At 41.2% G+C, this 22,160-nt stretch overlaps 1 protein-coding gene across 1 annotated transcript; it reads right to left on the reverse strand.

Annotated features, from left to right (window-relative positions):
* Positions 1-53: 53 nt before the first annotated feature.
* cap2 (cyclase associated actin cytoskeleton regulatory protein 2) lies at positions 54-21,172 on the reverse strand. The gene is made up of 13 exons (XM_022747680.1): positions 20,987-21,172; positions 16,455-16,582; positions 16,218-16,318; positions 14,557-14,634; positions 7,905-8,048; positions 6,908-6,993; positions 6,208-6,313; positions 2,794-2,989; positions 2,209-2,378; positions 1,935-2,058; positions 1,752-1,834; positions 1,286-1,429; positions 54-1,174 (listed from the first exon to the last, which is right to left on the reverse strand). The coding sequence occupies exons 2-13, from the start codon at positions 16,570-16,572 to the stop codon at positions 1,091-1,093; spliced, it is 1,434 nt and encodes a 477-aa protein (XP_022603401.1). The 5' UTR covers positions 16,573-16,582; positions 20,987-21,172; the 3' UTR covers positions 54-1,090.
* Positions 21,173-22,160: the final 988 nt, after the last annotated feature.

Raw genomic sequence — 22,160 nt, forward strand, 5'->3', positions numbered from 1 at the left:
CCCCTCTTCTTCTGTAGATAGTTTTATTTGTAATAACACGAACAAGCCAGAACTGAAAGTTTTGATTTTATTTGAAAAATGATACACAATGACAACAAATTGTTTTCATGTAAATTAAACGTTTTGAAAAGCATTGGTGGTGTACACTATTTTCTCCCCTATGCTGGTGCCATCTTAGTACAAAATAGAGTGATGTACAAAGAAATAAAGAGACTAGGAAGTGCTCAAGTGTAAACGTTACCACTACTGTCAGTATTTTAAATCATAAGAGAAATTAGTAGCCAAGTACTTGATTAACTATTTCGATCAGTTGATTTCATGTCTCCTGCAGAACATCAATCATTACTGTATGTATTATGCACTAACAAGAAAGACAGCATCTGGTATTAATGGAAAATATATTGAACACTGTTGCATAAACTTCACTCACTAAGTGAAACAGTACTACAAGACTACCATGCAATATACACATTTAAGGAGGTAACTGAAGTGCACTTAATTTGATAGAAAAGTAGCAAATAGACCTACAGTTGACTCTTGAGTTCTTCTTGTCTGCTTGGCCACTGAAAGTTGAATGTGCATGTTACGTCCTCTTTAGTTTTTTCTGTTAAATGCCATTGCTGCTGTGGTCTAATGTGTGCTTTAGCTCTCATACAATGAAACAGCAATGAATGTGGATAAAGTACGGCAATAATGATGGTAATCCAGAAACATTTAGAGAAAATATTTACAGGATAATAAGATTTTGATGAGAAGATTGTATAAGGATCTCTATTTCAACAGTTACATAGTCTTACATAAATGCCTTTATTGCTATGGCACAGAAATCTAAGAGAGGTTAAAAATACTGGGTTTGTGTGATTTAAACTTGAGATATTCCATATTCTGTGGGGATTTGTGTTGTAGAAAGGAAAAATCTTATTGAACACTTCATTACAATCAAAGTGCCATAGAAGCATTTCATGAAGTAACAGCCATAGTGACTGGATCAATAGTGTGTGTTACAGTGCCTGCAAAGAAAATCCCTTTTATATCTCTGAAATTCTATAAACTCAGGGGGATGGAAAGAGGAAGATGATGAATCATCAAATCAACCTGCAATCTCAGTGGGTTCTGTCACCAGTTTGGAACCGTCCCAAACAGTCTTGAACTGCTCCGGGACTGGAAACTCCCTCTGTAATACAACCACACATGAAAACTTTAAGAACCAAAAATACACGTTCAGAGGTCATTAAAGAAAGCCAAGCATAGTTTTCTCTCCTTTCCCCTTATATGTATATCTTACATAATCATCATCTCCTTGGGGTACCATGATGTTCATCTCAGAACTCTTGGCACTGACAATGTCACAGTTCAGGGAGTCCTTACTCAGGTAGACCTGGCAGCCCTCTGTCTTGTTGATGGACATAGTGGGAACTCTTCCCAACACCTGTAACAGAAACACAGAGCACAGTTAATACACAAATAAATAAACCAAACTGAAAAAATGAGGATATAACCCAGATGACAACTGCATTCAAAGCCATAAAAATCAATTGAAATTCCTACATTATGTACATTAAGACCCTTAATTAGTTTAATTGGAGGCCCTATAGCCTAAAATCTCTAAACTCCATCTCTGATATACAACATAGCATTAAATTAGAAATGTTTTGTGTTCAATTTACATTTCATTTTGTGACAATTGGTTGGCACTTGCATTCAAAGCAACTCAGATGTATGTTTGCACTTTTTGTAAACACTTTACTGACCTGTAACTGAATTGCCTTGGAGTTGATGATCTCCACAATCCCGACCACGTTCTCAAAAACCAGACCCAGCTTCTTACAGTTGTCTGAGTGTGAACATGTGTGGGATAAGATAGAAAACTATAATGGCTGATCAAAGATGTAATCACGAAAGCAATATTTTCAGTTTGCTTGGAGGCAACTCACCTACAATGATTGAGTTAATTTTGCCCTTAACCTTCAAGGTGGAGTTGTTACAATTGAAAACGTAGACCACCTGTTTTAGCTCCGTCTCCTCAATCAACAGGTCGTGTTTCTGATCATAGTTTTCCTGCAACGACAAGAGAACAGATCCAATCAATAGTCTGTAATTATTAAATAGTCTGTATTATTTCAAATGATATTGGCTGACCCACCACATAAAAAATAGCATCTTCCTTTTGGGAATAATTCCTGAAAGATAAGTAAACATTTCACGTACCACCCTCCATTTCTTCCCCTCCAGCTCCAGCAGAGGGGGTTTTTTCTGGGTGGCTGCTCTCGGTGAGTTCGCAGTCCCTGAGGACTTGGTTTTGGTTTTTGTCTCTGCTGCTTGAGAGCGCAGATTTGGGTTCTTATGGGTCTTCTGTTTATCTGATACATGCTTCAAACCTATAGACACAGAGGAATTACAGTATGTACTGTGTGCACATGCAGGGCAATAGCAAGGATTTTAGACAATGTTGAGGTCATCTGTCTTAATTCCTCCAGGGTGACCCCACCCACCTGAGAACTTTTTAACTTACCAAACTCTATAACATTTGTATTTAAATAAATAATATGATTAAATAATTTCCCAGTTCAATTAAATGTTTTGTAAATCACATCTTCCTACATGTTGGAATAATTCCTGTGAAAAATACAAAACCCATTTTGATTATGTTTAATTTATCTAATTTGTTGCCTAGAACAGTCACATTTTATTAGCACATAAGCACATTTAGTTCACCTGCATCATGAGGACATCATGGACATTATGAGGACTCCGCTCTTTGTCATTGCCCTCAGGCCCTCTGACTGAACCCACCTTTGGTGATGTCCATGCCCTGGTTGAGCTGAGCGAATAGTGCTGAGTGCTGTGCCGCTGCTCTGCCCCCCGCCTGAGGATGGGAGTCATCATCCTTGAGGACCGGAGGTGGGCCAGGTGGAGGAGGAAGAGGTGGAAGACAGGGAGCACTGGGGGCGGTGCAGTGCTCAAACAGAGAAGGAGGAGCAATGGGGCCCTGGGGGATGAAGAAAGTCACATTTTAGGTACTGGCATTGCATTCTGGGTTTGTGAGCTTTTCACGAGAGAAAAAACAAAGAACAGCAACAGGTGTTTTGTAGATAACAACTGTAGCAATAAAAAATGTCCAGCAGGGGGAGTATTGCACAAGAAATATATTAAAGCTTTTGGCGAGTATTGATGCCTTTTTACCCTAGACAACATGGGCTGTGACAGATCATGGTTTATGATTGTGTCCTGAGTACATTTAGAACAGGAGTGGTTTTAGATGATAGGGAGGCATTTTTATTTCCCTTTAAAGTTGTTAAAACCCATCTTTTCCTGTGAGCACCCAATATTTATTCTGTATCACCTTGTTCTAGTTCTATTGAACTTATATGACGTTTACACTGAGTGAAATATTTAAACCCAAGATTCCTTGTATTGTATAGCTGCACCAATTCAACAAATGGAAATATTCCTTTTGCATAATTTCATACACAAAGCAGCTCATAACTTAGCTTAACATAGCTGCTTTATCAAACAAACACGTCAAATATGGTTTCTGATTCTTAAATGTGGGGATATGCTGCTTTTCAGTGTTTTAAATCATTGTAAACTGAATATATGTGGCCTATATGAATTTGTACAGTGTACAGTAAACGTGAACAGGCATCTATTGACTGCGACAGTGAGAAGAACCACACACAGACATACACACACACACACACACACACACACACACCCACACCCACACACACTTGCTGTCTGAAGGCCTTGCACAGCTGCCAGACACAGACACACACACCTATCAGGGGTTCAGTCGGTTGAACTGACACATTACACACTTCTGATCACAGCTGAGACTATTTGACCTTTGACATGAGGCACATGTGTCGTGCATATCATAGATGAACAATGCAGAGCTGTTACACTAGCTCAGTGCATGCCACTGGATTAGAACCAGCGTGTGTGTGTGTGTGTGTGTGTTCATGCATGGCTGTACAACTGTCTGACTGCTTCTCTGTGTTCATGGCTGCTTGTGTGTGCTTTGTTAAGGGTTTTTTTATGCTTTTTTAAAGGTCATTTTGTAATTTCTTTTGGCTCACAACAACTTATGTCACTGGGATGTGTTTCATTTTAAATCTTCATACACATCCTCATCATAAGAGGAACAATCAAAGACATTTTCCACTGTAAAAAGCAAAAATTCCAGCTTCTCAAATGTGAAGACTTGCTGCTTTTCGATGGCATTTTTCATCCTTTTCTGACATTTTACAGACCAAATAATGAAATACTTGACAGAATAACTAGCAGTTTGTTTGGTGATGAAAATAATTATTAGTTTTACTTTTTCCTTTAGACTGTGTACAAAGTTGAGGTGCTCCAGTTTTGTCATCCAGAAACAACTTAACACAGTCCCCTGGTCAGAGGCTACCACAGATTGCCTACAGGAGCCCAAATGGGACAGCTGAAACAAATAATTGAATAGTCAAGTACACTCATTGTTAGAAGTCAAACATGTAATAAGAATGACCCATATCAGCAGAGGCAATGTGCTCCCTTGTTTTTAATGTAGGTAATGTTTGCTGAAATATTTAAATTTAAGTCTGGTCTGAGGAACTAATGTAATTCAGTAGTTTGTTTGTGTGTGTGTAAAGCCACCTCCATATGTCAGCCTGAGCACCTCAGTGTATAAGCGTGTCACTAAACCTCTATCTGAGCAGCAGATGACGGCTGCGTTGAACTGGGGACCAGCTCTGCAGTTTAGGTTACGGCTTGGGCTGTATGTGTACACAGGCCCTTTGTCGGGGTTCTTCTGTGAAGAAAACCTCCATTCAAGTAAACCCTGAGGACCACCTGTTAGCAGCACACACTCCCATCCTTGTACACACACACACACACACACACACACACACACACACACACACACACACACACACACACACACTGTGTACCTCACACACACTTCAGCTCTGTCGTCTGACAGCAGGGACAACAGCTGACACACACACACAGCCACTGCAGGCTCTCAAGTTTCTGCATGTAGAAAACACACGTTAGCACAGTTGTTGAACTTTTTCTGTCAATTTAGGCTTTAATCTAATATTTTGACGTTAAAGGAGCTGTTCAACATTTTGGGAAATGCACATATTTGTTTTCTTGCCAAATTAGCTTAGCTTAACATAAAGACTGGAAAGAGGGCTTAACAGTTAGCCAGACAAAATTTACCTACCAGCACCTTTAAAGTTTCCTAATTAACACTTTGTATTTCATTTGTTCAGTCTGTACAAAAACTTAGGTCTAAATATGTCATGTTAAGTTTTACAAGGGGTTATGTGCTGAACTATGTCTTGCCGTGTTTTGTTACCTTTGGACAAAGCCTGGCTCACTGTTTTCCCCTGTTTCCAGTTTTTATGCTAAGCTAAGCTAAGCTAAGCTAAGCTAACCTGCTGCTGGCTGTAGTTTCACATTTGCACAGACATGAGAGTGGTATCAATCTTATCGTATAACTCTCAGCATGAGAGTGAATAACCACAATTGGATTTTAGACGCCAAGATGCAACACAGCTAGCTTTCCCTGAGTGAATAAATGTGAGAAATGAGCAGTGAGAAACCCTTATAACTGACGAGAGAAGGAGGTCAAGTGTGCATTGAGGGATTTTTTTTTTTAACCATTGTAATCTCTGGGATCTAGAAAGTGTGAGTGCAGCGAGGTCCCTGAGCAGACATCCATAAACAGAAGTGAGTGTGGGAGTGACAGGGGTTTTGGGAGCTCTACGGAGAACCATGGGGTGCAGCCACTGAGGAGAAGCTCATTCATTCATTCATGCTCTCTGCAGCGGTTTATGTAACCGGTTGCTCCATAACTAAAAATGGAAGTGTATGCAAAGAGTAGGAGTTAATTTGGGCTCTGATGTAAAAATATCAAGGCCTGTGAATGGAAACTAGATGAAAACACAGCTAAGATAATAAACAAGTTGTTATAGGAGTGATTTCTTGTTTTTAGGCAAGTGTGTTGTTAACTTTTAGAGAAGAAGAGGATGATGAGGATGATGATGATGATGGCTAGAGGAGCAAGTGCAAACATACTTCACATTTACATCCTCATTCTTATAGGAGGATGGTGTGCATAACATGGTGTTACAAAAACAACTTAATATTAATAATAACTTTTTTAAAAACTACTACATTTGAAGCATTTGATATGAAAAGCATAAATAAACAGATACTCACGCTCTTGCGCCACACCAGTCCGGTGGTGTGGTGCTGTTTGATAAAGGACTGCATGTCGCTCCAGATCGACAGGTAGGAGCGCACCCAGTCCACATGGCGCCTGTCGCTGGGAGAGCGGGCCGCGACGGGAGGGCGGGCGACAAAGATATGACGGTAAGATGAAAACAGGACAGAGGAAGATGAGGGAGGCAGTAAAGCAGGAGGGAGCAAAGGTAGTGGAGCTGCTGAGCATCAGTGATGTCAACAAAGTGAGCAATGTTGAAGCATTTTGCAGCTCACCATCGAGTGATCTTTTATTACTGTAACATTGATAAGAGTAATACATTTTGCTTAGTGCTTCATCAGGTTCATGTAAGCCTGATTTATTAGAGTTAATAAAATATCCCTGATATACATTTTAATGGGTTACTGGTTTATTCTTTCTGATTATTTGTCCGTCTTGCAGCTTCAGGAATCTCTGGTTCTACTGAACAATGTGCACAAAGATTTTTTCTCTCTTTGTGTTATATTTCTCCCTGTTAACACAAAAACACACTGCGAGGCCGGTCTTTCCAAGGTTAACAAAACAAACTTCTGTCAAATTTTGTCACAATTTAGACTACTCAGGTTTGTCTGGTTTTTCAGACTTTTAAAAAAACAAAAACATCCTCATGACATGTGCATGATAATGCTTGTGGAAAAACTGAGCAGATGTATTTACGTTTCCTTGTAATCCTTCAGCACTCTGTTGGTGTAGAAGGTGGCGGCATCGTTCATCTCCTTCACATAGGGACCCGGCTTCTGACTCTGTGAGAGATGAAAGTTCATTAGAAAGACTTTTATCTCGCAGTCAGTGTGACATAAGCACTGTGAGATCAAAACGGTCTCCTCTGGAGCTTTGGGAAAATATATCTATCTATCTCTCAGCAGATTTGTCTTCATTTGAGAGTAAAAAGCAGAAGAGCTCAGAATGACATTGTTGTTGAGTTGGACATGTTTGATAAACCCTCCTGACAGAAACTTACACTGACCAGAGCCAGAGCCAAAGCCTTGTATTTAAGAACTCAAGAGGAGGGATTTTGATCTTAAACTGAATGATATTCATCCCAAAACTCAGAGGGAGAGATTCTGTGCTAATGGGAAACAGAGACTGATGAGAAGGAACATAGAGGGACAAATACTGTGTGTTGGAGGAAGGAAAAACATGTGAGGCAGAGTTTATTTATAGTTCTCTGTCTATATGCAACATTATTATAGTTTTTTTATGTATTCAATTCTAGTTTTTGCATCATTACACTTAAGGTTCAGACTTGTATTTCAGGTTGAGTTTTCTGGAAATAAGTAGTACGACTTTAAACGGACATAGTTTATGTCAGTGTTCCTGTATCATCAGTGTATTTGTTGCTTGGATTTTCTCTCTTTGCTTCTGCAGCATTAAACTCCAAACGGTTAACGGTTATTACTTCCCATTTCCTTTAAACCATAAAGGTCCCTTCGATTGAATATTTTGAGATTTTCATGTGCATTATTTTCATTTCAGGAACCTGGATACTTTATGTTTTAGTTAAAGTCGTAGTTTACAATATTACCCTTGAATAAGCTTGCGGTCTTTATATACATGTGTCTACTGTATGAGTGTCTTTGTGTGCCTATATGCTGATACACACCCTGCGCAGTGTCCCTTTCTGTGTATGACAGAGCGTGATTGTATTCCTTACCACAGCGACCCAGCCTAGCGCGGGGATGCTCTCGCTGACAGCTGACAGGTGGTTGAAGAGGTTGCTGCCACGGTTTCGTTCCCTGAAGTGCTGAATCTCGTGGATGTGATCCGAAATCGGCTTCAGCAGGTCCTGAAGCTCCGTCTGCAGGAGGAGAAGAAGGGAGGAATTAGGAAGAGCAAAGCAGTGAGGACGCAGGAGAAGAGGAAGAGATACCAGAGGATGAGAGAAGTTGAGGGAGGGTGGATGGACAGTGTGAGTGTGTAAACATATTGCATTTGAATCAAATCAAAAAATAACCTTGATGGCCCCCACAGTAGATACCTTCTTTAGCTGAACACAAAAGCCTCTTTTACATGCAGAATATTCTTCAACATGTTTCAGATTCTTTTGAATATACAACCCCTGAGTTGTTTCCCCTGCTCATCCATACCACGCCTGCTCTCTGTACCAGTCAGTGATTCCTAAACTAGGCTACAGGACAGTAACTAATTTTATTAGCTGGAGCCTTTTTCCGTTGGAACTTCCAGATCTCAGCTACAGTATAGCTCAGCTCCCTGCTCCCAGCTCCCCTCCCCATCGCTCCGTTCCTACAAACATTCCTCAGTGCATGGGGAGATCCCTCTGGCCTTGTAAGGCATACCGCTCCTCCAGTGTTTACAGTTTACCTATCACACATGCGCCTGCACACACATCGATTCAAGAACACAGTGTTTCATTGGTGAATTGTTGCCCCAGCTTTCTTGTTTTGAGCCGCAGTGAACTGGATGCTATGTGAAACATTTACTGGTAATGAGCTGTGACAAAATAGTTTCTTTATTGAAATGGGAAGCCGAAGAGCGCACTGCAGAACACTGCTCTAGCTGAACTAGCCGGTTCTGTATGATAAGCCAGCGTAGTCTGTTTGATAATATCTGTTTATAAATCACATTCACTCGATGTAATGTAATGTCTGAGGTCTACCCCACATGCCAACAGTTCATTTGTGTGTGCACATAAACATATCTGTCTTTACTTTTGTGTATTGTTTGTATACGTAGATGTGAATGTGAGGTGATGCTGTAAATGAAAATGCCCAAAGTGTGCTTCTGTAAATTCGTGCTTGCGTGCAAAGCAGCAATGGCAACAGAAGTAAACTTTCTCCTTTTTTCCAAACAAATTCTTCGCTCAATCAGACGCACATGATCTCCATAAGCTGAGATAGACGCTCCTTTCTCTGCTCCTCCAGCTGCTTTTATTCTCGCTAAATCCAGCTAATATCTGTCTTTGAAGTAGCACGTCCAAAACAGATACCACACTACGGGAAAATAGAGATGTGCTGTGTTTGCTGGGTAGGAACATAGGAGGGGGGAATTAAGGCAACGAGTTCATGGAAAGACAACTGACCATAACACATAATGTTTCCATCACCTTTCTCCATCCTAATTCAATTGGCAGCTATTATTTCTATTTTTTAGTATTCATGCACTTACTCATTTCGTTCCATTCTTTCCTAACCATCCATATGAAAACTGATGGGTAATGAAAGACGACTTTACAGGTAGGTGTCCTGCATTTAAAGTTGTAATAAAATGCAAAAAGTATGAGTAGCAAATGCACCTGTATATCAAAACTAATGCATAAGTTATGCAGAACGGCTCCTTTCAGAGTGTCGTTATGATATAGGATTATTATTATTATGGACGCATTAATGTTTAAGCAGCATTTTAATGTTTCTGGTCAAGGTGGAGCTACTTTAACTCCTTTTTTTTTTTTAAACGGCAAAATTTGTACGTTCATACAGTATTTAAGCGAATGTTACTTTTCACCATTAAAACTAATATGAATATAATATCATATAAGTGACTGTATTCATTTCAGCTGTCTGACTCTCACTGCGTTACAGAACAACAACGATGTCATCATGGCTACCATTGAAAGTATGACTTATTCGATGAGTCAGTGCCTATGTCAGAGAGCGGGTTTCCCCTCACTCAGTCAGGCGACACAATGAGGAAAGAGACAGAAATACGAGAGAGAATAACTGGAAGGTGCAGAGAGGATTTATTTGAAAAGGAAAAACGTTAGCCGTATTCCCACGTGCTCAGTAACCTAAATGTTCCAGCCACTTTCAGAGATGGCTTCAAGTCAGAGCAGGAGCCAGAAACAATTTTCCATGTAAGACCCTTCAGCAATTTGCCAGCTCAGGAATTACTAACATTTCTATCTTCTACTACACTGAGCAGCTGTGACAGAGTTCATATGCTGGTGAGAAGCTCTGACTACCTCATCAATTATATCAAGTGCCTCTCAACACATAAACCGAGAGCAGGTTCGTATGCACCGTGCAGAAATAAGAGCGGTACCCGTCTTCTCAGCAGAGCTTCATTAGAATCAAAGACTGAACTGAAGCAGCTCCTGAGACTTGGCGTTATGAAATGTGATCGCTTACTGAGGTGCTTTTGAATGTGCATATTCAGTGATAATCTCTGAACTGAAACAATTGAGGTCAGCAAAGTCATTTCTAGTCTCCACTGCTTCTGAGTCAGATATCACTCTAGCAAAAAGTTTATTCCTCTAAATGCAAATGTATATTTGACTGCGCGGATAAGCAGTCACCTGAGGCAGAGATGTGGACCGTAGAAGTGGTGAACGCAGACAGAAAGAGAATGAGCCAACAAGAGGATCAAAAGTGTCGGTTCACATTATTTGATGGGCAGTGAATGAGTTCAATGTGTTACAATAGCACAGTGTCCGAGGCCTTGACTTCCTATACAAGCACTGGATCAAAGGTAGAGAGTGGAGGGCGACAATGGGAGAACAGCTGTAGGAGGGTTTTTTAACACTGTAAAAGTCCATAGTGTGTGTGTGTGTGTGTGTGTGTGTGTGTGTGTGTGTCTGGGTGGGTGTGTATGTGTGTGTGTGTGTGTGAACTGCCAGCAACACAGACAGACACACTCACACACATTGAGTTAACAGGCCAACCTGAGGTCACATGAAAGAGAGAGAGCGTAAGAAAGTAAGGCTCTCGTTCTTTCTCTTTGTCTCACACTCTTTCTAACTCTCTCTCTCTCTCTCTCTCTCTCTCTCTCTCTCGCTCACACACACACTGACAGCAGGCTCAAATATAGAACATGCCCATAAAAAGTCAGAGAGCACAACAGGGCTGCGCTGGAGAGAAAGGCCAGAAGTTTTGTGTGTGTGTGTGTGTGTGTGTGTGTGTGTGTGTGTGTGTGTGTGTGTGTGTGTGCGTGTGGAGGGAGAGGCACTGGCGAGAGTCACACACACTTTTCTTCCTCTGCCTGATCTGTATTGAGGACTACAGATATAGACATGAATGAGGGAGGTCAACAGATGTGTGTGTGTGTTTGTGAAGTGTTTTTGTGAAGAGGGTTTGTTTGTACTGATGGTTTGTGCGTGTGCGGGAATTCAGTCTGTGTGTGTGTGTGTGTGTGTGTGTGTGTGTGTATGGGTGTATTTAAAGGTTTGTGGGTCACGTTGACTGCGTATGGAGACCTGATGTCCTTAGCTAGCCTCAGTTCCAGTAGACATGAGATTTTCTCAGAGGCATTTTCTTTTATCTGTCTTTTAGAAAANTGTGTGTGTGTGTGTGTGTGTGTGTGTGTGTGTGTGTGTGTGTGTGTGTGTGTGCGTGTGTGTGTGTGGAGGGAGAGGCACTGGCGAGAGTCACACACACTTTTCTTCCTCTGCCTGATCTGTATTGAGGACTACAGATATAGACATGAATGAGGGAGGTCAACAGATGTGTGTGTGTGTTTGTGAAGTGTTTTTGTGAAGAGGGTTTGTACTGATGGTTTGTGCGTGTGCGGGAATTCAGTCTGTGTGTGTGTGTGTGTGTGTGTGTGTGTGTGTATGGGTGTATTTAAAGGTTTGTGGGTCACGTTGACTGTGTATGGAGACCTGATGTCCTTAGCTAGCCTCAGTTCCAGTAGACATGAGATTTTCTCAGAGGCATTTTCTTTTATCTGTCTTTTAGAAAATATACGACTGTGCTGTCAAGTAAATCTAACAAACATAAAATGTTCATTATTTTGTTAGCATTCTCTCATTAGACTTTGTCAGCAGCACTGGCTCAAATGCTGCATTCACTGTCATATCAGAGTTACTATAATCAGAAGATCAGATTTGGTGGACAATAATACTGCCAGAACAAAAATGGATGCCTGATGTCAACCACAGTTCACCCTTTTTACAAAATTAAAGCCAAGCTCAAAGGATATAGTGCTATATAGTCAATGTACATTATATTGTATATTGTTTATTTGTAACCCATACATGAAAATGTTGCAACCATACAGCCGTCTTTAGTTGTTCTGTGATGTTAAAGTTCACACTGTAAACATGAAAGCCTTTTGTATCTCTACCATCCATCCCATAAGACATGAACATGGCATAAGACTCATAAGATGGGTTTTTGTTGAATGCTTTCAAAATGGATCCTGTATCATTAATAAAACTATGGAGTTTTCTTTCTTTTTATAAGTTCAGTACAGCAGCAGATACAAGCTGTGTTATGTCTTTACGGTCAGGGCCAAGTCAAGTGATCAGTCCTAAAGAAAGTTGCAAGTTAAACCTTCAATCAGAGCTTGTTGACCTGATGCTCACCATTAAAACTTAATGCCGATTGAACAATTTGCTTTCGGACCAAGGTCAGTAATGTTTTTGCTTCCACAGTTCAGACCGAGTCCTTTCAATGCAAAAACCTAGCAATTAAATAGTTATGGTTTGTGGCTGTCTTCTCTCACTGTCTTCTTTATCCTGTGTTGTTGCAGGACTTAACAAGGTCTAAACTTGACATTTGAATGTTTTTGTTCTTAAGTCTCAAGTCAAGTGTTTCGGGAGTGATGTGAAGCCCAAGATTCAAATCTCAAGTCTCAAGCTTTAGTTGACATTTGTTTTGAAAAAAACAGTCACGTTTCAAATGCAAAAAAAGCCGGAAGAAAGAAGCTCTGTATTGCATCTACATTGTTGGGGCCAGGCTTGATTAAGGGACAGGACTTAATGGGAGTTCATTAAGTTCTTCCCCCCTCCCATTTTCCATGTTTTGTTTTGGATTTACCCAGTTATGGCGAATTTCATCTCCACTACCCTCACATCTCTCTCCTCTCCGTCACCCCACCCCTCTCCTGGGTCAGTCCCTCTCTCTCTGTAAAGCCCTCGCTCTTTCCTTGTTTGCATTTCTGACAATCACTGAACGCTCTTTTCACCGCCTCTCTACCAATGACCTGACAGATAGGGAGTAATCACTTCCTGGTAGGCTCTGTGGACCCTGTAACACTCACACACACGCACACATACACACACACACAACACAAACAGAAGGCCAATGGGATGATATCATATTGGCTCTCAAACACACACACAGCTTTCTCTCCCACCCCCTTTTCTCTATACGTGAACATGTTGGGAATGTGTTGTATTAGCGTTTTCTTAGTCAAAGAGCAGAGTAATCCCTCTGTGAACAGCCCGGCCTGCTGGGGAACACAGGAGGGGGGGACACAGACTGACACACAGGACTCTGATACTGTTCATTTCATTGACAGGCTGTGGTTAAATGTGAAACATTCGATGCACTTTGTACGTGAATGTTGCAAGAATTGCAATCCTGGTTCACAAGCTGCAACTAACTGCAAGACGTCAGTTTACTTGGCTGTTCAACAGCCGCAGCCAATCATAATGATGGTGTCAAGTCACATGATATACTTATTTCCATCACTCTCAGTTTGATGCTAATAAAACAAAACATAAACAACACAAACAATTGGCTGGCAACCCTGATTTCGGTTGCTAGTAGTGAACCATTGAACAACAACTGTTGTCTGCATGCAACTGGAAACCAAGTTGGCACGCACTGCATGGTTCTGTGCCTTTTCTGAAAAGTCTATAATTGAGAGATGATAGGAAAGAGGAAAGAGACAGATGGGGAATGACACACAACGAAGTTCCCCGGCCAGACTCAGACCATGGATGCTGCAGTTCATGGTCACCTCCTTAAAGCCCGAGGCCACTTGGGTGCCAACTCTATTGTTTTACAGTGTAGGTCAGATGTCAGAGTTAAGTAGAAAGTGTCAGGAAGAACTGGCACATTGGGATATGATTTGGAGGAAAAGGTTTCAATATATTTTTTTGGTCCTCAGTGGGATATCTTTAAGTTATGTTTGGAACACATTTGAGGTATTATTTGCTACATAGCATAGCCAACGTTAGCATCAACAGCTGTTCACTTACCAGTCTTACCAAGATTGACAGCCATTATTGTGTTTACAGTACAAGAGGTTATAATACGCCCTCTGAGTCTACAAGGCAGACTGGATGCTAAAGTGACTCAGTATCTGAAAATGATGAGACAGGGCGGCTGATGAGAGCTAGCTGGTTAGCATGCTAGCTTAAGTAGAAGAAAAGAAGTGATAGAAATAAAAGCAAAACAAGAGTAAGCATTGGCGTTGCTTTCCACTGCTGGAGACAGGAATCAAGTTTGATGCTCAACCTGCAACGTTTCTACTAGACTGGTAAGTATTCAGCTGTTAATGCTAGCAAATAATAGCAAATAAATAAAAATAGCTAAACTTACAAATAGCCATTACCATTACCATTAAATCTAACAACAAATTGAGTGCAACATCCTATTGCACTCAATTTTCTGCTGTTGTACCTGTGCAGGTTCCTGGTGTGTGGCAGCCATTTTGAGGAAAGCTCTCTGAGTCTGCAGGGCATTGTTCACCATCTCCGCCTGTCGATCATTAAGGGTCAGAGTCAGATAAGTTAGGTTAATAATACAATACATATTTTATGGAGAGTACAGAGCAAATAGTTACTGTATTGTACAGATTGAATATAGACAATGTTGCAGTTCCCCGAAAGGAAAAGACTTTCTCCTAGTTTCTTCATGCTTTGCCAGTTTATTCTCATGCCTATTGAACTTTAGCCAGTAAATCTGTCTGTATTGCACATACAAAAGCTAGTATACAAAATACACACACACACACACACACACACACACACACACACACACACAGAGTTTGGGTTGGTCCCAGCCAGCCGTGTCCTGTGTGTGTGTGTGTGTGTGTGTGTGTGTGTGTTTGAGACCTCCAGTTGCGGGCCAAGGGAACCACCAGGGAGGCTTTGTCCATAAAAGGAGCTCTACAAACTTAAAGAAACTACCTCTGGCTCTCACTCACACACACTCCCCCTCCTCTACCCGTGCAGTGATGGGACACAGAGATAGAAAACTTCTTTCAAGGTAGAGAGGGAGACATACAGGCCTTTTCTTTTTTCTTTTCTTTTTTTTTTACATTGATTTCTTTGTAACGGCCTTCTGTTTTGGAGCCCTCCCTATTGTTTTGGAATTATTCCAAGGATATAACACAGTTATTTTTGCCAGCTGGCTAACCACGAAACACACTTACAGTCCTTGTGGGAGTTCAGGTCATTACCAAATAGGAAAAGGTGCTCCACTAGCGGTTTGATAAATGACTGCAAGGTTAAGTTCAATCATAGTCCCATCCTTGGCTTTGTAGACAACAGGAAATCTTTGCTATTGTACATACACATGCGCTCACTGCCTGGTTTCTACCTTCATATCACAGACTTCCCATACACACTCATTACTATCCTAGAAAGAGTCATGAATATGTAAGTAGAATCTAGAGTTTGTTTATAAATCTACATCTAATTAAATAAAGTTTGGCATAGAGAGAGACGCACTAGCTGCTCGCCTGCTATCCATCTGATCTTGCTTTAGAGAAGCGATCAACAGAAAGCTAGATATCCTGCTTCATGTAAACAAGAGAGTTTTCTTCAAAGCTATGTTTATTTAGTAATTAAAATATCCTAATATAATTGATGAATTCTCAAAATCAGCGGCAACATCTGGACTGTCTCTGGTTCTTGTTTCGAATGCTTGGAGTTAAAGGGATACTCCAAATTATTATTGCACTTTCTTTAAGTTGAGGCACTTGTAACGGACAGAACTGATACAACAGTACTTTTTCATGAAGAGTAAACTGAACTTTGGGTGTAAAATTGGTGGCTTTCCCCTTTAAAGCATGATTAATAGTAGTTTTGGCAAACAATAGACTGACGACCTGCAGCACTGTAACCGCAGATCATTACGACAGCAGCTGTGGTGACATCTGTCTCCAACAGCTGCTGCAGCATTTGTGTGTCTACGTGCATTTATGAAGTGTGCCTGGACAGGTGTGTGTCTACCAGTGATTCATGGTTCAATGAGTCAACTTTTGTGTGGATTGGGGAGATTTTATACAATGAATATGTGGGTGTCAACATTTGTGTCGCACACATGAAATCACTCACATGTTTCTCCACATCGCTCCCTATGGCTCTGCTGTTGTTCAGGTAGTCCGACACTGGACCTCTCAGTAGCGCGTCGAAGGCCTCCACGCACTGAGACAGACCTAAAAACACAGGGAGACGTCGCTGCTTGTTTGCTTGTTTTATGCTTGAATGTGTCCCCTGCCTTTTTAACTCCAGAGCTGTTTCGCTCTGTCCCCCCAAACCTCCGAGTCAAGCAGTTTTTCAGCACAGACTGACCTCCATCCATGCCGTTGAGACAGCCCCCATTAGCCATGCCACTTGATGCCTGCATGGTGACAGACATCTGCTCCAGACGAGTCACAGCCCGCTCCAGTCGCTGCATGAAACCTTCCATGGTGACGAGCCTAGAAAACAAAAGTGGGAATTGTTTCTTAGACTGCACTGTGATCTTTCTGACCTGATTAGTTTTGTGATATTGTTTTACTCTATTGATGCCAAAACATCATGATTTCAGTCCAAACTCCAGAACATGGACTTGAGACAGATTCAATATCCAACTCTGACACTCTGCTGCTTCTAGTTTTCAGAACACTGGACCATGTCAGAAGCAAAGAGTCAAACTATGTGTATCCAATGTGGTGAGGTTTATATGAACACTGTCTCTGTTGGAGCTGTCTGGCCCTCTGCCACAGTCACAACCTCTGCCATGAACACATGAACACATCACACAATTGGATTACAGGAGGGGCAGAGGCTGGAGCCAGGCTAAGAGGAAAGTCAGGGTTATTTAGTAAAGTGAAAAAATATTGAAAGACGGTCCTGTGAAAAGACTTCATAGGTAATACAGTACCTTTGGGGAGATGAGACACAAACAACAGGAAGTGGTTTCTCCCAGGTAATGCAAAAACCAGTGGAGCCACTGATATTTAAAACACTGAGAATAAAGAAACAGCTTCCTTACATTTCTGAAATGTTATGGAACCAGACCAGAGTTTAAATAGTTAGCAGTGTAATAAAGGTATCTAATATATCCTCAGATACAGATCACCTGTGATGATGCCAATAGGGAAAGAGTGACCTCACTGACCCTGGAGGTTCACCTGACAATGTCTAAACAACTCCTGTTAGAAATGTGACACTGGGGGAGGGATGCTGACCCAAAGATGTGCGCATAGAGTGGATTGCAGCAGCATCTGTGTAACATCCATGATCACCCAGACAGTACCCAGATGCAGCTGAAATGTCCAGAGTGTATAGACAAGTTCGACTTACTTTATATGCAAACAAATCGAATGCCACTTGAATACATTGGAGATAGCAGCGCAGACACAGACTGGATCTCCTTCTTTAACACTGACCAGCTATATACCTCACCATGAGGCAACGCAGACCTGTTTCCAATATGTATTAGTCAGCCGAGTGGAATTCGATCCAGCAACCCACTGCATGTTTACGCACACTACTGCTAGGTAACACACACTTCCTAATCTGACACCAGCTACCTGTGCGCCCATGACACACACACAACCCAGTGGTGCGGGTTGAATGATCGATTAAAAAAACAAAAAAAACTAAAACAAAAAAAACACCGGGGGGCTCTGCAAAAATATGGCAGCTAGCTACAGTATGTAGACTGGATTGCGTCTCCAGCCTGTAATCTTTGTGAATTATGTCTAGTAATTATGTGCTATGAGCAGCAAACACGTCCTGATGGGCGTCATCGACTCATTTCTCTGGAGGAGTCACTCGCTAGTGCCAGATGCCTGTCGCAGGACTCAGCTGCTATTTCTGCTCTCTGGGTCACAGCAGCTCTTAGGCAAGACATGAAACCTGGAGAGCTGAATGAAGGTTGATAACAAGTCCGATACGAACCGACGCTGTCAACTCTTCTCCAGGAAATGTGTGTGGATAGAGTGGGAGTTTGAGGAGTTTATTAGTTTTAATTCATTTTGGTCTTTTAATAAAGGATTTATAGCTGGTTAGTTTTTGATTCTGTGTCATGTCAAATGTTTGGCCTGGTGCATATGGGGTTAGAAGACATAAAGAATTTAACAAGATACTTTCTAATGGCACAAAACCAAAAGGAAAAAAAAACTCATCATTGAATATAAATATACATCATTTCAGGCAACATGTATTCATGATCAAAATTTGTGGAAAAAAATCTGAGCTGGGTTCCTCATCTCCCATCTAATGCTGTTGCTTTATTAATAATCATTAATAGAGAAAACGTCTGGGTTGCGAGGATGTGAAACGGCCCCAGGCTGGTGTTCATTCTCCTCCAGCAGGCACTTTGTCTTGACCAATTGCTTTCTGAGAAAAATGCAGCAGGACATCTGGACCAAAATGAATCCTATCAACTATTATTAACATTCACATCTGCAGACTTGATTGAACTGAACATATATAGTGTATCAGATGACTTGGCCAATTAGAAAGTGCCTATAATCCTTTACTAACATTTATAACAGGAGACCGGGTGGCTTAGATTGTTCTTATGAATGCCTCATCACTGATCCATAAAGCATTGGTAAGTGATTTATAATCATTTATGAAACTATTAGTTGAACATTCGCTCTTAATAGATAAAAATAAACTCCTAATAATCAAGGGTTCCTTAATTAAAGTGCTTCTCTGTGGTGCTTTAGGCTTAATTTTATCAGAGCTGAAACATTTAGTTGATCAATCGATTAGCTGATCATCAGAAGAGTATTCTGCAATAACTGATTAATCAATAAAGCTTTGTTAAAGCAAAGTGACGAACATTTGATGGTTCCAACTTCTTTACATGTGGGAAAATCATTAGATTTCGTAGGAAGGATGTCACCTTGGACTCTGAGAAATCATGATGCGCAGTTTTCATTTTACAATGTTTTATACGCAGAATGATAAATTGATTCATGGAGAAAGAAAATGGCAGATTAATCTATAATGAAAAGAATCATGTATTGCAGCTTGATGGTTACAGCTCTAAATGTTTTACTTTAAGTAAAGGCCATAGACTCAACTACTGTATTTGCCCAAGTTCAAAACACTTCACTTAATCACTGTCTCGCTCAATACCGATCTCAAACTTTGTTTAAAAACCACAAGACAGAAACAGCCAGCAACTGCCCTGGTTGTATTGGAAACCAGCCAAACTCTCCATGGCAATGCAAAGACATAGCCAATGATGCTCTTTTAACTTTTCATATAGACGTAATTTATTCACCCCATCACAGAAAGTGAATGAGAAACAGCTGGTATGAGTTGAAGCCTGCTGGTTGCACCAGTAATACATTTCTGTGGCACAAAGTCTCAGAAGTACCAGAGACACAAAGAATAAATATGTTGCAGTCACATACAACACTTATTATTTGTCCTCCTATCATTTCCAGCAGTTGAACTTAGTCAACACTGGAGTCTCCACTATATGAACACATTCCCTCCTCTGTTTTTCCAGACAGGTGGGCGAATGGCGTCTGCCACATAAAGACCCCAGACCAAAACCAACAGCTGAGAAAGCGCACATGTTCCTGCAGTGGAAAGATATTACTGACTTCACCCTGACCTGCATGCGTCTCCTGAACCCTCTGGCCTGGTATCTGATCTTTGGGGCTATATTGGTCCACAGCCTGGGGTTTGCTGCTATGGCCCTACTGTAAGATATCCTAATGTAGGTCCCACTGTCCCGTGCTGTACTCTGGGACTTTGGATAAAGTAAATCTTGGTAAATAAATGTTTGGCTGTAAAAGTGTTTACAGTCGGGTTCATGCAGCCACTAAAGCAGGAAGCTGTGTCATCATCAAGCTATTGGTGAAAGTCTTGTGTACAAAAAAAACTGTTGTGGCATCTTGGTTTTGATTTTAAAATGTTATTAAAAATTATTAAAACACATCATTTTTGTTGTTGATTTCAATAACTGATTTAATTAACATGATTTAATTTAACTAGCCAGATAATCTATTGAATATACTGTGGTTAATAAGCTACTACATCACTGTAACCCCCAGTGGTTTATGAGAGGCTGTAAATCATCAAAAATTAATGAAACAATGTCCCCTCAAGATCCATTTAGAAGCTGTTCTGGGACTTTTCATCATATCACACGATCTTCATCAGCACTTGGGGTCATTTAATTTTCTTCTGCGCTCTTAAGGACTTCCTGTCCATGTTGGCTTAAAAGTTAAGTCAAATTTTTGTTAAAATTTAAAGTTTAACTCAAATTTTAAACCAACATGGAAGAGATGTGGTTCAATTGAAAGCTCCAGAAGCTATTAAATGGTCATTGAGGTGAGAAAAAAAAGAAAAACTTTGAATCTCATAAAAAAAAGTCCACAGACCATAATCTATAATCTATGACATTAATAGGGTGTGTGAAGATCATAAAGTCTTATTACAGGTGGCTCGTCGTGCAGCCTCTCACAGGCCAAAGATGATCACGCTTCATAAGAAAACATGACAGGGCATTGGCACGCTGACAGGGGTTTCACCGCCCCTTAAATCTGATGCTTCATGGTCTGGACCACAGAATCACCGTTACTCCAGAAGGCGAAGGAGATAAAAAAAAAAAAAAAAAAACTAAAAAAAACAACAAGACAAACTAGCATACAATGTGCTCTCACACTGCGCCAGTGTCCTGCCAAAATGTAAGAAAGCATGGCGCACAGGGAGCAGGTGAAGATGACTTTGTTTGGACATTTCTGCGCAGACTTCACACATCTCTGTCACACACCCCTGCTGCAGGACTTTATCCCACTCCGCCCCACCCCGAAAACCAACTAAACTTAACATTCATTTGAAAACTGGACAGTAGAGAGACACCTTACCTCCCTCCTGTTGTCCGCAGTCAATTTCTGTCGGGATGTTTTGTTGTGTCTGTCAATATCCCGGGACGGATTCGTGGCTGTGTGCTGTCGCCGCGCGGTCCCCTCCTGCTTCCCTGCCCCGTCACTCAGCTGCGCACAGCACCGGGACTCTTCCGGGATGTCCTAATTAAGCCAAACGGTGAACCTGAGAGCCACGCAGCGTGCAGAGACCGGGACCATGACTCAGTGCCGCAGTATCTCCTCTGGGGCGGACGGGCATTTACCTCGCAGACAACATGGCAGCCCCAGAGAGCCCTGCTAAAAATAGACGGCTGATTGAAGCTGTAGCAAAGACGTCTGCATGGGTCCTTTAAGCTACTGGCAGGGGAGTCATCATCATCATCATCATCATCATCATCACAGAGTCCATGGGAGTGAAGGCCAGAGTCTGACCCCCCAACTTGGAATCCCCCCACCCTGCAGTATTTTTATCAACTGCTGATGTAGGTTTTACATCCTGGAGGCTTCATAAGTAGCAGGTACACAGTCCAGCAATGCTTCCACCATAAACCAAGTTTAAAGGGACACTCCACCAACTTAATGTTAAACTTTCATGAAGTTGTGGGATTTGAGATTGACAGGTTTAACTTTTTTTTTTTTTGTCAAAATCGGTGGAAAGGCCGAGATATTCTGACTTAAAAAACATACATCCCATACTTCCCATGATGCAACTTGATTGCATCTTTTGTTACACTGCATCCGCGCCGTGTTGTGAGAATGAGGAGAGAACCTCCTGTAATCCTGACTGGGAATGTTCCTGCATTATTTCAAGCTGGTTACTGCTGCTGCTTTCCTTATAGTCAGCAGCTAATTAGCCAAATTAGCTTTTTCAATCAAGAGAGAGTGAGAAATGAGAGGGCAATTGTATTGGTTCATCAACAATTTAAGCCATATATAAACAAACAGTGGCGTATCTTCTTTTAAATTTTACTTAATCTATTAGTGTTGGCACTGGTTCATTCACACGTCCATAATTCTTTTAGGCAAGAAATCCCTTATATCTCCAACTGGGACTTTGAACTCAGACACTGACATAAAATTTTTTTCCCAATTGACTCCTTGTAATTACAGTCTGAGTGATATAACCTGGGCAGTGTTAGATCCCACACACCCTCCGTCTGTGATGCAGGCTTTC

This window comes from Seriola dumerili, unplaced genomic scaffold (genome assembly GCF_002260705.1).
Source record: "Seriola dumerili isolate Sdu_G_001 unplaced genomic scaffold, Sdu_1.0 BDQW01000110.1, whole genome shotgun sequence".
NCBI lineage: Eukaryota > Metazoa > Chordata > Actinopteri > Carangiformes > Carangidae > Seriola > Seriola dumerili.

Bases quoted from the DNA above. Each gene is read 5' to 3' on its own strand.
- cap2 (XM_022747680.1), bottom strand. From the start codon at position 16,572: ATGGAAGGTTTCATGCAGCGACTGGAGCGGGCTGTGACTCGTCTGGAG. The intron at 1,430-1,751 runs GTCAGTAAAGTG...TTTCTGTTACAG, and splicing joins CCAAGGCAATTCAGTTACAG to GTGTTGGGAAGAGTTCCCAC. The intron at 1,175-1,285 runs GTAAGATATACA...GTTGTATTACAG, and splicing joins CCCAAGGAGATGATGATTAT to AGGGAGTTTCCAGTCCCGGA.